The sequence below is a fragment of the Lachnellula hyalina genome, assembly GCF_007821495.1.
Source record: "Lachnellula hyalina strain CBS 185.66 chromosome Unknown contig00009, whole genome shotgun sequence".
Classification (NCBI taxonomy): domain Eukaryota; kingdom Fungi; phylum Ascomycota; class Leotiomycetes; order Helotiales; family Lachnaceae; genus Lachnellula; species Lachnellula hyalina.
The window spans coordinates 148,307-164,185 of NW_022157123.1; the positions used below are offsets into that span (position 1 = coordinate 148,307).

The 15,879-nt window shown below is 47.4% G+C and overlaps 8 protein-coding genes across 8 annotated transcripts; 4 read left to right on the forward strand and 4 right to left on the reverse strand.

The window, feature by feature from the left end:
* Nucleotides 1–173: 173 nt before the first annotated feature.
* Nucleotides 174–2,348, forward strand: mobA (3-hydroxybenzoate 4-monooxygenase; the record flags this gene model as incomplete). The annotated part of the gene is made up of 6 exons (XM_031145686.1): nucleotides 174–298; nucleotides 369–543; nucleotides 608–974; nucleotides 1,025–1,252; nucleotides 1,311–1,393; nucleotides 1,446–2,348. The coding sequence occupies 6 exons, from the start codon at nucleotides 174–176 to the stop codon at nucleotides 2,346–2,348; spliced, it is 1,881 nt and encodes a 626-aa protein (XP_031009053.1).
* Nucleotides 2,349–2,705: 357 nt separating this feature from the next.
* Nucleotides 2,706–4,677, forward strand: amdS_5 (Acetamidase; the record flags this gene model as incomplete). The annotated part of the gene is made up of 6 exons (XM_031145687.1): nucleotides 2,706–2,882; nucleotides 3,082–3,354; nucleotides 3,421–3,615; nucleotides 3,671–4,030; nucleotides 4,085–4,356; nucleotides 4,416–4,677. The coding sequence occupies 6 exons, from the start codon at nucleotides 2,706–2,708 to the stop codon at nucleotides 4,675–4,677; spliced, it is 1,539 nt and encodes a 512-aa protein (XP_031009056.1).
* Nucleotides 4,678–4,866: 189 nt separating this feature from the next.
* Nucleotides 4,867–5,748, reverse strand: lxr3_0 (L-xylulose reductase; the record flags this gene model as incomplete). Its single annotated transcript, XM_031145688.1, has 3 exons — nucleotides 4,867–5,082; nucleotides 5,153–5,689; nucleotides 5,740–5,748. The coding sequence occupies 3 exons, from the start codon at nucleotides 5,746–5,748 to the stop codon at nucleotides 4,867–4,869; spliced, it is 762 nt and encodes a 253-aa protein (XP_031009055.1).
* Nucleotides 5,749–6,136: 388 nt separating this feature from the next.
* On the forward strand, nucleotides 6,137–7,379 carry pgdA_1 (Peptidoglycan deacetylase; the record flags this gene model as incomplete). The annotated part of the gene is made up of 5 exons (XM_031145689.1): nucleotides 6,137–6,242; nucleotides 6,297–6,807; nucleotides 6,947–7,013; nucleotides 7,072–7,175; nucleotides 7,232–7,379. 5 exons carry the CDS (start codon nucleotides 6,137–6,139, stop codon nucleotides 7,377–7,379), a joined length of 936 nt encoding a protein of 311 aa, XP_031009052.1.
* Nucleotides 7,380–8,236: 857 nt separating this feature from the next.
* On the forward strand, nucleotides 8,237–10,711 carry hxB (Molybdenum cofactor sulfurase; the record flags this gene model as incomplete). The annotated part of the gene is made up of 2 exons (XM_031145690.1): nucleotides 8,237–8,309; nucleotides 8,361–10,711. The coding sequence occupies 2 exons, from the start codon at nucleotides 8,237–8,239 to the stop codon at nucleotides 10,709–10,711; spliced, it is 2,424 nt and encodes an 807-aa protein (XP_031009051.1).
* Nucleotides 10,712–11,829: 1,118 nt separating this feature from the next.
* H4 (Histone H4) lies at nucleotides 11,830–12,694 on the reverse strand (the record flags this gene model as incomplete). The annotated part of the gene is made up of 6 exons (XM_031145691.1): nucleotides 11,830–11,922; nucleotides 11,998–12,060; nucleotides 12,112–12,199; nucleotides 12,278–12,293; nucleotides 12,399–12,460; nucleotides 12,519–12,694. The coding sequence occupies 6 exons, from the start codon at nucleotides 12,692–12,694 to the stop codon at nucleotides 11,830–11,832; spliced, it is 498 nt and encodes a 165-aa protein (XP_031009009.1).
* Nucleotides 12,695–13,128: 434 nt separating this feature from the next.
* svf-1 (Survival factor) lies at nucleotides 13,129–14,435 on the reverse strand (the record flags this gene model as incomplete). The annotated part of the gene is made up of 4 exons (XM_031145692.1): nucleotides 13,129–13,233; nucleotides 13,282–14,086; nucleotides 14,141–14,356; nucleotides 14,413–14,435. The coding sequence occupies 4 exons, from the start codon at nucleotides 14,433–14,435 to the stop codon at nucleotides 13,129–13,131; spliced, it is 1,149 nt and encodes a 382-aa protein (XP_031009008.1).
* Nucleotides 14,436–14,851: 416 nt separating this feature from the next.
* On the reverse strand, nucleotides 14,852–15,429 carry LHYA1_G000702 (uncharacterized protein; the record flags this gene model as incomplete). Its single annotated transcript, XM_031145693.1, has 2 exons — nucleotides 14,852–15,368; nucleotides 15,422–15,429. 2 exons carry the CDS (start codon nucleotides 15,427–15,429, stop codon nucleotides 14,852–14,854), a joined length of 525 nt encoding a protein of 174 aa, XP_031009007.1.
* Between the last annotated feature and the right edge of the window lie 450 nt (nucleotides 15,430–15,879).

Below are 15,879 nucleotides of genomic sequence, written 5' to 3' on the forward strand. Positions count from 1 at the left end.
ATGCGATCGATGTCACCCTTAAGCACGTCGATTTATCTTCTTATCCCTTTCGGGTCACGGATCACGCAAATCCAGGCCCCAGCTCCTTCGATCACCACCCATAAGAAACTAAAAATTCAGCGTCTTTAAACGGTACTGTGATGAAGCGAACCAGAACCCAGGTATCCCCAACAATGTCTCCAGGTGCAAATAACGAAGGTTTCGGGCTCGACCATTCCAATGGAGCTGGCGTGTTGGATGGCGACGCGGTGGAAAACGTCGTGATTGCAGGCGCGGGTCCTGCTGGTCTTATGCTAGCGTAAGTACTCTCTGGTTGAGAGTTCTGAAATTAAATCAGGTGCGCATGTGACTGAATTCTGGAATGATAGCTCAAACCTGGCACGATACGGCATCAAACCGATTATAGTTGATGACCGGGCTGATAAGACCTCTACTGGGAGGGCCGATGGACTTCAGCCCAAGACTATTGAGACGTTGAAACAATTACGTTTGGCTGATTCGCTTTTACAAAAGGGCGTCAAGATCTACGATATATGTTTTTGGGTAAGCCATACCTAGCTTATAACTTGGTTTTCATATTTATTACAAGCTGAACCTCTCACCATAGAATTCTACCCCAGCAGAGCCTTTGCATCGGACTCGAAGGGAAGTCCATTATCCACCAGAGGTTGATGTCAAGGAGCCGTTTATTTTGCTGGTTCACCAGGGCATGATTGAGGATCTGTTCATAGGAGATTTGAGAGAAAGAGGAATAGAGGTCACGAGGAGCAGCCCTTTTCTTCGATATTCCGATACTCAAGACTTGAAAGCTCCGCTTGAGATTGTCTGCAATGACAACAGTCAAAACTCAGAGAAGGTTTTAAAGGCAAAATACCTGGTTGGTTGTGATGGAGCTAGATCGAATGTCAGAAACAGCATTCCCGGCGCTGAGATGATAGGAGATAGTAGCAGAGCCCCTTGGGGTGTGCTTGATGGTAATTTCCTGTACCACGTTCCCGCGAGTATACATTCTGACATATGATAGGTGTCGTTGAGACCAACTTTCCTGATCTCTGGAGCAAAGTTGTAATTCATTCCGACGAAAAAGGAACAATTCTATGCATTCCAAGAGAGAGAAACATGGTCAGATTGTACATTGAACTCAACCCTGGAATGCATGATGTTCTTTCGTCAGAAGCGTCAAGCCAAGAGTTTGTAATGAAGCGAGCACAAGAAATCATAGCCCCTTTTACATTGACCTGGACAAGTGTCGGTAAGTCTCAAAGCTGCCACTCAGAATATATCGAAAATACTTTACTAATGCCTCACAGAATGGTTCAGTGTATATAAAGTCGGCCAGAGGGTCTCCAATAAATTTACTAACGAGATGGAAAACGTGTTCATCACCGGAGACGTACGTCCACTTATCAACCTCTCTTCTGGAGGAGCGCTGACCCGTATTTTAGGCTGCCCACACCCACTCGCCGAAAGCTGCACAAGGCATGAACGTCAGCATGCACGACGCCTTCAACCTGTCCTGGAAACTCAACCTCGCAGTCCGAGGCTTAGCACTCCCATCGCTCCTGTCCACCTACAGCCCCGAACGACGGAAGATTGCTCAAGATCTCATTAATTTCGACTTTGAGCATGCAAATGCCTTTGCCGACGGTGACCCTAAAGCTTTAGCAGCCAACTTTGCTGCAAACATCGCTTTCATCTCTGGGCTAGGGGCTACCTACTCTCCGAATGTTCTGAATATCGAGTCAGCAAATCCCGGAGGCTGTCTTCGAGCGGGCGCCCTCTTACTCCCCGCGAAAGTCACGCGGTATGTCGATGCCAACCCCGTCGACCTTCAGCTCGATATCCCAATGCTTGGGCAATTCCGAGTATTTTTCTTCACTGCAAACCCGCATTCTTCAGCCGACTTTCTGTCTTCCGTTTCCTCTCATATCTCTTCGGTAAATTCGGTTTTGGGCAGGGCTACAGCTACAGCTGGAACCTCGTATGGTGTTCTTAATACCCCAGCTCCGGAATCAGAGGAGTTTGAACAGCCTCAAAGGTATACTGCGATGAGTAAAATTTTCACCCCAGCTCTAGTAACAACGATGAAGAAGGATGCGCTAGAGATCGCACATCTGCCGGCTATGTTGCAAGCCAGCCGCTGGACGTTTTATCTTGATGGTGACGTTGCTGGGGAGAAGCAGACATGTAGTGAGAAATGGTTGGGAAGCGTGGAGGAAGGGCAGGTGGCAATTGTTAATGTTAGGCCCGATGGCTATGTCGGCTCGATAGGGAGATGGGAAAATAGCCAGGGAGGGTTGGCTTGCCAGTGGCTGGACGCTTACTATGGAGGTTTCTTGAGAGGCTAGAGAGTCGTTATAAGGATAAGAATATCGACTAGTGCAATAAGGATATCATGAATCTATTGTTGTGTCTAAAGTAAATAAGATGCCTGTCATTATGTGTCAATCTCTGTTAGCAGAATGTTGCGCCCCTGAAATCTACCCTGCAGCAGCTGTTTCTAGCGCATCATCGTTAAAACTCCAGCGCTCGTACCACTGAAACTCTAGATCACAGCGCCCAAACAAGCCCGAAGATTAATTAGCGCGCTGGAAGTCAAGCGAACTGCTCCATCCCACCCTTCTCCAATTTCCCACAGCATTGGATCTATATAAATCTACACAAACCCTCCAAGTCCTTGAGTTTAAGTTATCATCTAGTGCAAGATGGCGGAACTGAAAGAGCAAAAGCAATCATCGTCTTGGAAAGATGTTGTGAATCTCAAACGCGCTGCACGGCTCGCCGCTGTAGAGCCATACCTTGAGCTGGAGATCGCGCCTACCGACCCTATCACCGACCTCAGCGACGTGGACGAACTTGCAAAGCTCATAAGTGATCGAAAGGTTTCTGCTGAAGATATTATACTAGCATATATAAAAAGGTTAACGCATTCATTTCACTTTCCATCCATTGCATAATCAATTGCTGACCCTGATTGAATATATATAGAGCTTCCGCTGCCCACAAAGCCGTGAGTGTAGACCTACTATACTATATATGCACCCACGCTATGCAGCATAATTGAACACTAACTCAGCACAGACAAACTGTCTGACCGAGATAGTATTCGAGGCCGCGATTCAAAGAGCTCGCAGTTTAGACAAGTACTACGAACTTAATGGCAAGACGATAGGTCCGCTTCATGGGATCCCCATCACTTTCAAAGATCAGTTTAACGTCAAAGGGGTAGACACAACCATAGGCTATGTCGGAATGGCTGGGAAGCCAGCTACGGATGATGCAGCGGTGCTCAAAGTTCTGCAAGGTTTAGGAGCGATAGTTATTGCGAAAACGAATCTGCCGCAGAGTATAATGGTAAGTGTGCCACAAGACCGAGCTCTTTTTTTCCAATGGTACGGAATATGCTTACGTGTATTAAAGTGGTGCGAGACGGAGAATCCGTTATGGGGCCTCACAACTCATCCACTCAATCCGGCATTTACTCCCGGTGGATCTACAGGAGGAGAAGGTGCACTTTTGGCATTACGTGGTTCTATTGTAGGCTGGGGTACTGATATCGGAGGCTCGATCAGAATACCAAGTTCTATTAACGGGTTATACGGATTGAAACCTAGTGTAAGTATATCTTGTTTGCTCCGCAGTGTCATCTGCCTGCTGATTTGCGTTTAAGAGTGCTCGTATGCCATATCAGGGAGTACCTGTTTCCACGGAAGGCCAAGAGCATATCCCATCAGCCATTGGACCCATGACTAGAAGTCTGTCTTCGATGACCACAATTACCAAAGCTGTTATCAATGGACAGCCATGGTTTCTTGATCCAAAAGTCGTGCCTATACCGTGGCGTGATTCGATGTACGAGGAAATTCAAAGTAGACCGCTTGTCATTGGTATCCTGCTTGATGATGGCGTGGTTAAAGTCCATCCTCCTATCGAGCGAGCTTTGAAAGAGCTTGCTGCGAAACTGGAGGAAGCGGGCCACGAACTTGTCACTTGGGAACCGTCACTGCACAAAGAGTGTATAGATATCATGGTATGACGACTTTTTCTACCCAATGTTTATAGTATACTGAATCCATTATAACAGGACCGATTCTACACAGCTGATGGAGGTGAAGATATTCGCCGCGCTGTTGAAGCTGCTGGAGAGCCATTTTTACCCCACGTTGAAGGCCTGATAAATAGAGGAAAACCGATATCAGTGTACGAATACTGGCAGTTGAACAAGGAGAAGATTACGGCCCAAAAGGCATATCTGGATAAGTGGAATTCGGTCAAAGGCCCTATTTCTGGACAGGTTGTGGATATTCTGTTAACCCCCACGATGCCTCATTCAGCTGTGCCCCATCGAACATGCCGGTAAATCCTCAAATCTATCACATAATAAAAAGGGACCAATACTGACAAAGGACTTTTAGTTGGGTTGGATATACGAAGATCTGGAACGTGCTGGACTATACAGCGCTTGCTTTTCCTGTCAGCACGGTTTCAGCGGAGAAAGATCCCGTTCCTTCGACTCTATATGAGCCGAGGAGTGAGCCAGATGCCTGGAATTGGAATTTGTATGACCCTGTGACTATGGATGGGCATTCTGTAGGCCTTCAGATTGTGGGGAGAAGATTTGAGGAGGAAAGGGTCCTGGGAGCTGCCAAGGTCATCGAGAAGGTGATGGGAAGATGAAACACTTGTATCTCGGCATGATTGAGACGTTGTTTCTGGTGCTTTAGAGAGTCTTTGGTCGTATTTGTTTGCGACTATAGTAGTTCTCTCTGGCTGGTTTGTTGAGAGTTCAAGCGTAGAAGTTACTGTAGCAGTTTAATTTGCAGCATAGACATCAGAAATTAGAATAGATTATTTTACTGCTCCCAACTACCACTTTGTTACTCCTCCATCGACACATAAATCTTGTCCCGTCATATAAGAACTTGCATCACTTGCTAAAAACACACATCCACCTCGAATATCTTCCGGCTCAGCAACCCGTCCATTCATAATCTCGTCCTTCCAGCTCTCCAACAGATGCGGGAAAGGCGCTGTCATCTCAGTCCGTACATACCCAGGGGATATTGAGTTCACACGGATTCCCTAGTCATCTCTATTTAGCTCGCGTGCTTCACTTAGGCTATTCTCAACCACAATTTCAACAGTAACTTACGTATTGGTTCAACTCCGCAGCGATCGCTGGTACCATGGCCCTCACTGCTCCTTTGGTGCCGCAGTATGCACTGCTCATTTGACTCCGAATCGCCATATAACTCGCAATACTAGCCACCAACACAATGCTCCCCTTCTTGGTCCCATTCCCAATCATCTGCTTAGCAGCCAGCTGGGCCGTATGATAGACGCCCGTGACATTAACACCCAACAGCTTCTGGAACTCCTCAAAAGTGGTATCCAAGAACGACACATTCCGGTTGATGCCAGCACACGGGACGCAAATGTCCAGTTTGCCGCCGAAATCGGCCTTGAAGGCTGCGAATCCCTCCTCGAGACTCGTGATGCTGGACACGTCCACGATGTAATGGCCGGTTTTCACTCCGTAGTCTTTCTCGATGGCGAAGAATGCCTCGACTGGTGCGATTACATCAAAGATGGCTACGTCGGCTCCGGCTTCCGCAAGTCCTTGGGCGAAAGCGAGACCGCAGCCTCGAGCACCTCCGGTCACGAGGGCTGTTCGGCCTTTTAGGGAGAACTTTGAGGCTGTTAATTATTGTTTGTTGATTGCTTGGGATAATGACTTACTCTGCTCATGATTTTACTAGCTGGAATCCACGGGTGCTGTTTAAAGGTGGGAAAGGTGAAAGAAAGCTGAGGTTAAAGTGATTAAAGTGTCTGGGAGGGAGTGATCTCGAAGTAAGAGGACAAATGAACATATTCTGAGGCATGACTTCGGTCGAAGAGGAAAGCCCCAACAATTGCTCCACAGCTTATTAACACGGGTATCTGGGTCCATGGTTCGTGGTTACCACCCCACTTCTGGTGTTGAGGGTCCAGTTGTGTCTCCCCACTTATCAAAGGAGGGGTGAAGCGACGGAAAGATAAGGGACTAACCTATCAACATTTTATACCCCGTAACACGTTTCCGCTCTCATTCGCTTTCATACGTACCCTGAAACCAAAATCAAATCCAGAATTCAAGATGGGAAAGAAACGCGTTCTCTGTACCTATGGTGTCGATATCGATGCTGTGGCCGGCTGGCTGGGATCTTACGGCGGCGAGGACTCGACCAGTGACATATCACGAGGTGAGCAGTGGAGATTGAATTTTGTAGTATTATTCTAACATCCTACGCTCATAGGTCTTTGGGCTGGAACCATTGGGACACGGCGTCTATTGAAGCTTTTCGAGAAGTACAACATCAAAGCCAGCTGGTTCATCCCAGGGCATTCTCTGGAGACCTTCCCAGAAGAATGTGCTATGGTGCGCGACGCTGGTCATGAGATTGGACTTCATGGCTATTCGCACGAGAATCCGTCCGATATGACCTTTGAGCAACAAAAAGACGTGCTCGCCAAAACCTTCAAGATGCTCACAGACTTTTGCGGCAAGCCTCCTCGAGGAAGCGTGGCCCCTTGGTGGGAGACTAGCGAAGCTGGAACCGAACTTTTGCTCAGCTATGGCATTGAGTATGATCACTCGATGAGCCACGAGGATTGCCAGGCGTACTTTTTGAGGACGGGTGATTCGTGGACCAAGATCGACTATACGAAAAAGGCCGAGGAATGGATGAAGCCGCTGATAAAGGGCAAGACTACGGGGTTAGTTGAGATTCCTGGAAGCTGGTACATAGACGATTTACCTCCAATGATGTAAGTCCAAGTTTCTTTCTACTCTTCGGAGCGAGCCTGGGAGTCGGGCGGGGAGTGGAGAGGGAGGGGGTAAAGCCTGGTAAGGGGGGGGCGGTCACGTGTCCGACAAATAAAATCTTTAAAATGTTAACATAAAAAGGTTCATCAAGAACTCAGCGAATTCCCATGGTTGGGTGAATCCTAGGGATGTGGAGGATATCTGGAAGGTAGGAGAAGTCTCTCAGTTCCCATATCGAACAAATGCTAAATACCTTGGAAATCCAGGACCATTTCGATTACTTCTATAGGGAGTACGACGAATTTATATTCCCAATGACTATTCATCCCGACGTATCTGGACGCCCGCATGTTTTGTTGATGCACGAGCGGTAAGTCTCTCTTAATCCTTTCCCAAACACAAAGATCTCAAACTGACGGCGTATAGAATCATTGAGCATATTAACAAGCATGAAGGGGTGGAATGGGTGACCATGGAGCAGATGTGTGATGATTTCAAAAGCAAGAATACCGCACCAGAGGGCGCTTTGATGCCGGCATCTGCAGAAGAGGTTTTGAAAAAGCATATATCATAGCCAGCTAAAAAAAAAAATTACAGCTGAAGTGAATTAAATGAGAGAGGGTTTGACAATGCATCTATCATAGCTACGGTCGGGATTTGGTCACGTTACTCTATGTCCGATGACTACGAGTACGAGTAAGCGACGCAGAGGCATAACCTTTTCGCCTCATCATCTACACTTAGACTTATAGACTTAGACAACACGAATGCAACACATAGATTAAGTCTTCGTAGCTACTGGATAGTGAGAGTGGCTAGCATTGCTTAATATGATACTTGTGATACCAACAGCTACCTAGATAATTCAAACCATGAATGTGATGAGACTTTGTAATAAGAATGTGCCTTCCAGATCGGAATGTTCGATTGAGTCTAGCTTAGCCCCTGAGATTCATTTATCTACTCCGTAGGTAGGTTCTTACCTAATGCAGGTAGGTATTGCTAAAGTTTCAAGACTGGTTGGTCGGTCTTCGGAGCCCTCCGACGTGTTCGTCGATAAGAACTTAAATATAGCGTTTGAGCCGCTAATCTGTAGCAATGTTTGGATGATTTTCGGCGTCCTGTACGCTAGAGCTCTCACCCACTCACCCACCCACGAACACGAAACAAACAGTTCACGCTACGGCCGTCTACGGAAAGACAGGAAAACATTGATTGTATTTCACTCCTCTTTGATATAATCTGTAACTCCACAACTCCACGCCTCCACTTTCCATGACAGACAGCGGTGACACAACTCCCGGATTACTTGCATTTCCACTACTGCCCGCCCCCAATGCCGATAGTGGAATAAATAGAAGCTGACTGTGCCCTCCACTCCTGGCTGGCCATCGAGCCTGGATTGCATTGGATTGCTTCACACAACTCGAAATGTCTCCTACAGACAGCTTCTACAATGAGGACATTGACACCATCCGGCAACGAGAGTATCCCATGCTCAAAGGTCTATCACCTTTGCAATTACTTATTCTAATAGTGCTAAAATCAATTACAGAAGCGACATATCTGGATCATTCTGGAACAACTCTATACGCCAAGTCGCTTGTTGAGAGTTTTGCCACGTCTATGATAGATGGACTGTATGGCAACCCTCACTCTGGTTCCGCATCATCCATTCTATCCACCAAAAATATTGACAATGTCCGTCTCCGGGTCTTGCAATTCGTCAAAGCCGACCCAGAAGAGTTCGATGTGGTATTTACTGCAAATGCAACCGCTGCAATCAAAATCGTGACCGAGGGGTTCAGATCCAGGGACAAGGGCTTTTCTTACCTATATCACCGAGACGCGCATACGAGTCTTATAGGTGTTCGAGAAAGTGCTTCACGGGGTCATTGTTTTACGTCAGATGAGGCGGTCGAGCATTGGATCGAATCTGGCGATGAAGCTCGTGAGGAGAGTGGCGAAATGCCAACATTATTTGCCTACCCGGCACAATCAAACATGAACGGACGTCGACTACCACTGACGTGGCCAGGTCAAGTTCGAAAGACTAAAAGCAACACATATACATTACTCGACGTTGCGGCATTCGTTTCGTCAGCTAAACTAGATCTGAGCAACCTCGACGAAGCTCCTGATTTCCTTTCGATGAGCTTCTATAAAATCTTCGGCTTTCCAGATTTGGGTGCACTTATTGTGCGGAAGCCTGCTGGTCACATGTTAAGCCAACGGAAATACTTTGGTGGTGGTACTGTAGACCTGGTCACTTGTCTCAAAGAGCAATGTTATATTCCAAAAAAGGAAACTATCCATCAGCAATTGGAGGATGGAACTCTGCCCATACACAATATTCTCGCTCTAAATAGCGCGTTTGATGTGCATACACGTCTGTACGGATCTATGGATCAAATATCAAAGCACACTTCCACGCTGGCACGGAACCTGTACCAAGGTCTATCCACTTTGAAGCACTTCAACGGCCAACCAGTCTGCATAATATATACAGACTCACCATCATCTTATGGCGGCAAAGAACAGGGTCCTACAGTTGCTTTAAACATCAAAGATAGCAATGGACAATGGGTTGATAACTCGGAAATTGAAAAAATTGCTTCCATCAGAAACATACACTTACGAATTGGAGGTGTTTGCAATTCTGGCGGAATAGCTCATTACCTAGATATCTCACCTTCCGAGATGCGAGAAAACCTTGCTCTTGGTCAGCGCTGCGGTATTAATAGTTTAGGCGTTGGAGGAAAGCCAACAGGCATCATACGTGTCAGTCTCGGCGCAATGAGCAATATGACGGACGTTACGACATTCATAGACTTCGTGAGTCAATTTTTCGTCGAGGAAGAAAGCCAACAAGTCGACGATTTAGACTCCGAGAAAGTAGAGACGCCTTCGCTCTTTGTCGAAAGCCTCACGGTATATCCCATCAAGAGTTGTTCTGGCTGGCCAGTCCCCGCGAATACTCCATGGGAGATCAAGAAAGAAGGATTATCATTTGATAGAGAATGGTGTTTGGTGCACTCCGGAACAGGTAGAATATTAAGCCAGAAGCGGTATCCCAGGATGGCACTCCTAAAACCCGAGATTGACCTAAAGCAAGGCATGTTGCGAGTCAGAGTGAAGGGGGAGAAGAGTGAAGAAGCCCCCGAGCAAGTTTCCGTCCCTTTAGATTTCCGCTCTGCAGATTTCAAGACCCCGCCATCGAATTCCAGCGGCACAGCCGCGAACATAACGCCTTACAACTCGCCACAAATCAGCGACTTCTTCACCTCGGCGCTCGGCGTACCTTGCAACCTAGCACGCTTCCCAGCTTCTGCTGCAGGACCCAGTACGCGCCATTCAAAGCCTCATCTCCAGAAGACTCAAGTCCCGCGCAAGCGACCAATGGAGGAAAGCATAGCTCCAGCTACAGTCCAGACTCCCTTCCCCACGCCTCCACAAAGCCCAACGTCCTCCACATCTCAATCCCTGCTCTTCTCCAACGAAAGTCCCATCCTATGCACCACACGCCCCTCCCTCGATGCCCTCAACTCAGAACTACTCGCACGAGGAAAACCTCCAATCCACTACTCCGTCTTCCGCTCAAACATCGTCATCGCCTCCTCCCTCACACCCACGCCCGCCTACCTAGAAGACTCCTGGACGCACCTCGAAATCGGCGACTCGGCAACGCCAGCGCTCTTCCAAATGCTGGGCAAATGCCAACGCTGCTCAATGGTCTGCGTAAACCAAGAGACGGGCGCGAAGAGCGAGGAGCCGTTCGTGACGCTGGCCAAGACGAGGCGCTTCGACAACAAGGTGTATTTCGGGGAGCACATGTCGCTTATGTGGGGAAGTAGGGATAGGGTTTTTGTTAAGATCGGTGATGTGGTGAAAGCTTCTACGTGTTGACCATACCTGTCTGGGAAAAAAAAACGCGCAAAGAAAAAAACAAAAAAGGAAAGGAAAATAAGCACGCTTGCCCGCGTTGCTGATCCGAAGCCATGCGGCTTGTATAGAGAAAGCTTCTGTCTACTTTTGCACTGTAAGTAGAAGAACACATACAGAGTATGTATTTGCTAGTTGTTGCTTGGATTTGCTTACTTGGATTATATGCAAGCTCATTCATCTGTATCTGTCTGAACAAAGATGATCAAGTACAATACAATACAATACAATACAATAGATTATAATATAATATAATACCCAAATCCAATACCCAAAACCCATTCATCCTGTCACGTATATCCCTTACGAGTATCACCCCGCTCTTAATGTTACACTAGTGCAGTGTATCCACCGCTAGTACATAGTCACTGGATTTGTTGGGATAGAAAAATTGAGAGTGGAAGTGGACGTGGACGTGGACGTGGAAGGGGAGTGAAGGATAGGTAGGTATAAGGGGGGTAGGGAAGCGGGAAGTTGGAAAGGGAGGGGATGGAGGAGTTGGGAGGACTTAGGGAATTAACGCTGCTGAGGATATAATATAATGGCTGTTGTGGATTTATGGTCATAATGAATGACCCTTGAACGCAAGACTGACGGCATGAACAGACAAGATAGAAATACAAGCTGGGTCCAGAAGTAATAGATAGCACTAAAAGGAAAACGCCTAAGAGGAGAAAGAGGGGGGGATTAATAGTCGCTAAACATGTAATTGACTGAAAGCCGTCCATTTGTTTTCAAACTCCGCTCCATGTCTTTTATCATTACTCAGCCTTGCAGCTTAACTGTACGCCGAATAGATGAATGTCTTCAAGTTCTTCCTCTATTACATCTATCCGCCAGCAGCATTTCAGAAGTATCCTTGATGCACCCGCGCTGTATCATGCAACCACCAAATACAAAAGCCTTTTTGCATGTCTATGCCTCTTCGTATCATTATAATCATAACATAACCATATGTTGTTTCCGCCCAAACGCCCAAATTTGATATCATAACACCATGCCCCATCAGCCGTTGAAATTACCAATACACAGTACAGTAAATAGAGAAAACGCCTGAGGTCGAAAGACCGTGCGTGAGGGAATCAGTATCGCTTCTTCGTGTCCGGTTTCTTGCTCAAGGCATTTTGATCGAATCCATAGATCGGCCGGCCTTGTCTTTTGAGCGACCAGATGACCTAGTAAAGCAATCACATATGTTAGCCAAGATTCACATCATATCATTCCTATCGTAAGGAGGTGGGGCTTCATACATCTGTGACTGTGACAGTTTTCCGCTTCGAATGTTCGCAGATCAGGACGCAGTCGTTCAATATCTAGGACTTCTTAGTATAGGAAGGAGAGGGAGGCAGGCTTGAATGCCATACCGAGGAGAGGTATTTCCGGAGAACATCGCGGGTTTCCTGATAGATCATTCCTGAGATACGCTTCACGCCTCCACGTCGCGCCAATCGTCTGGAGGCATATTGTCAATTACTTGTGCGGTTTTCGAAGGATGAAGCAATCACAATGCTTCGAGGAACGCATGCATACCGGATATCGCTCTTGGCTATTTATCAAACGACCACAATTAGCATTCGCTCCACTTGATTTCATATGCAACAGCGGGATGCATACGCCGTAGATCGAAAGAATAGAAAAGAAAAGAACTTACTGACTGCCATGATATTATCCTTCAATATCTTCCTGTGATGTGAAGAACGCAGATCAGATTCACTGCAATGCAAGTGATACGAAGAAAGGTACTATCGCAGGCGATAGATCGGAGACGTACCTGTGACGCTTGAGATTCGATTTCCCGAGACCCAAGCCTCTGGTTCCTTTTCCTCGGCCTTGAGGACCAGATGAGCTGGCAACGCCAGACCCAGCTACTGTCTTCCCTCCCACAGAGCCTTGAGGACGTCCGGCTGGACGAGGACCACGCATGGCGGGACTGCTGAACAAAGGCATTGTAAGATGTCGTAGCAGATCGAATTTGATTGTGATGGAATGTACTGAGGACAAGATTTCCAGAGAATCAGCTGGGTGGTGGTGAGATAGAGACGTTGTTCTGATGGGAGGAGTTGTGGTGGTGCAATCAAGCGATTAGAGACGCGTTGGGCCGAGCTGTATCTTTAGCGCGTTGAGGGGTCAGGTTCACAATATACACCGCCAAAGTCGAGGTTTTTCCTAGTACCTATTCACTTTATAGAAGTCAAGCGATGGCAATCGAGGCAGTAAAATATATCTGGATTCAAGTCTCTTAAACAATGGACTCTATTATTCGCTGCTTCCCTTGCTTCAAAGTCACGCGTTATTTCCCAACGAGTGTGGTGCCTTTCTCAACGCCATGGCATAGTAGGCCAACGATGCAATGCAAATGATAAATCAAATTCGCCACCCGATTATGCGCTGATAAATGTGGCCTCGGAAAAAAGAATGCCTTCCTCAATTACTTCCTCGTCACCTACCTTGACTTTCACCGAGACTGGGTGCTCGTGGGGGGAGTACTATATGTTTATCAGCATTATACCACTTTACGGAAGTTATTCACAAACCTGGTAAATATATGGCCTCGTGCCAGCAGCTGAAGCTACAATGGCTTTCACGAATCCGGGAACTTCTGCCATGACATCGATTCTGTCGAGTCTCTCATCGAGTGGACCGTCGAGTACCGCCTCAACCGATTTTCCGTCTTTCGTCTTGCCAGTCCACTGGACCCTGATTGCCTCTGGCTCTGGCCAGTCGTTCTCTGTATCTGGCTTGACTTTGGTGAATTCTGCGGATATAGACGTGCCCGCTGTAAGGATCTCGGATCCCTTGACCACGCCACCCATGTTGACAACTGTTGACCCGTAAGATGGAGGAGTGGTGAACTGCATGAAGACAGCAGAGTAGGTTGGGCCCTGGAAGTTAATAAACTTCCACTTTCCAGCTGCGTGATGTGGTTTCATGCCCTGATTGGCATGGATGAACATGGCCTGGCCCTCGAGATCAAGCGTTCCATCATCCGTAACTATCGTTCCTGAGGACTTGGCTCTCGGCCAGAACTCGTGTCTCATGAATCCCCATGGTGCTTCAGGGTCTGTGCCATAGTATGTCTTTCCATCTTTGCCAATCTTAAAACCAGGCGCTTCTTGAGTGACCGTAAGATTTACAATGGATTTCTCATTCGATAGGGACTTGATCGTGTATGTTTTCCCATCCTCTACCAGTTCAACAGCGACGTCCCTAGCGTAGAAGTTGTGTCCGTCGTCACTGAAGTCGACATCAGATAGCGGGTCCGAGGACCAGAGATGGGCTTTGTTCTCCTTCTTGGGGTAAAAAATTTTGGTGTTGAATTGACTCGTTCTCTTTATGCCGCTGTGTCCTAATCAGCAATCAAATATGTATCTGCTGGACCCAGGCATTCCATACGCGACATTGCTGTGGATGATCTGCGCCATCGCGATGTGCCCACTTTTCGCAAAGAAGTAAAAGCCCTGCGTCTCCACGCTCGTCGAGGGCAGGTTGTCCCATTTCAGATCGTCCTGTGTGAGCTCGGTGTAGGGAGTGGTTTCGGCCTGCTTGGTTACAGTCTGTATGGCGGAGGGTCCGTAGATAGGTTCTTGAGTGCCAGCCACATTGGCCAACCTATGTGGCAAAATCTTTAGCTGTTATGCACATTATGCAGGCATGAGGGAACAAACGTTTGTTTCGCCCAGTTCATCATCTTGAAGGAGTGTATCAGGGAGGTTTGTAGGAAGGTGTTGTTAGGACTGGGCAGATTGTAAAGCAGATGGTAAATAAAGTCGTATGTCGAATAAAATTGAGAACTGGAATGAATAACTAGCCCCTCTTCCCCCACCGCCTCAACTAACCTCTTGGTACGTCAGGGGTTCCTCTGCACAACAGTGCATCAAGGTATTGTATCAAAGCCACACCTTCTTGCGACGCAAATTTGGGTCAATAATAGGCAGACATTTATAAAGCTCTTGCTGTGCAAATATTTACTGCATTGTTCTGCAAATCGTACATTTGGTTTCGTTTGCTTCAATCGTGCTATTCCTCCCCTCGCTCTCCTGAAAAGACCCTTGAACCATGACCATGGCCATAGCTCCCAGATCCCTTCAAGCCCCCAACATTTATTTATTGAGTCTTCTTCTGCTTATTGCTCGACTTGCCAACCCCCATCCCATATCCATAAACAAGATGTCCACCTAACGAAGCCGCGTAGAACATCACCGGCATAGCCAATAAACCGCTCAGCATCGTATTGACAGCTGTAGGCGCAAAATCCTCCACGTGTCTCCTCGTCCACCAATTGAACGCCATCATCGCAGTCGCAACATCGTTGAGCCCAGCGTGTAGCAGACCAGTTCGGACCTTTGGCGTACCGAATCCATCGCGTAGAATCAATGGGAGCAGATCCGAGAATCCGGTGACAATGGCGGGAACGGTTGTGACGAGAGCGAGAATGGTGGTGTAGAAGGACAGCTGAGGCAAGAGCTCCACAAGGGCCGATGGCACGTCCAGATATTTCAAGGTAGAGAGAATGAAGGAACCTGTGGGAGGGAAACTTGCAGCGGAGTAAAGCAAATCGAGGAAGCCGGTCAAAGCGATGAAGGTGATGGGGAAATGAACGCTCGCGGGGTGGAGTTGAATGCTGTCTGGAAGTCAATACTGGAGGTCGCGCAAACAGACCGAGGGAGTCCTTACCCTGCCATGGTGACTGCTTTCCTACCTTGGAAGAATTGGGTTTCGACGGAATTTGTTGAAGGAAGAAGCTGCGAGGTGGTGTGTGAAAGAAAGACAGGGGACGAGACGCAACGAAATTGGTGTCACAAACGAGAGTGATGCTCGGAAACCTACATGATGTCACCACAAACTCAATTGCAGCTTATATCGATATATCTACACTTTCACGGCAGTATCCAAAACAGAGCCAGAATCCCTTTTGGGAGCATGCTGCAGCTCAGATATGCGATCACCCCTTCGGAGAGCTAGCTGAATAGCCCATATCCGCCTTATCATGCCTATGTATGAACCACAGCGCTGATATAACACTGCCGCTCTATGTAACCTTCAAGCCTGGGAAGGTGTGTGGGTCCGCTCTGCCTTCATCGTTGTTGTCGGAAATTTCGCTATAGGAGTAACATTGCATATCGTCGAAATCC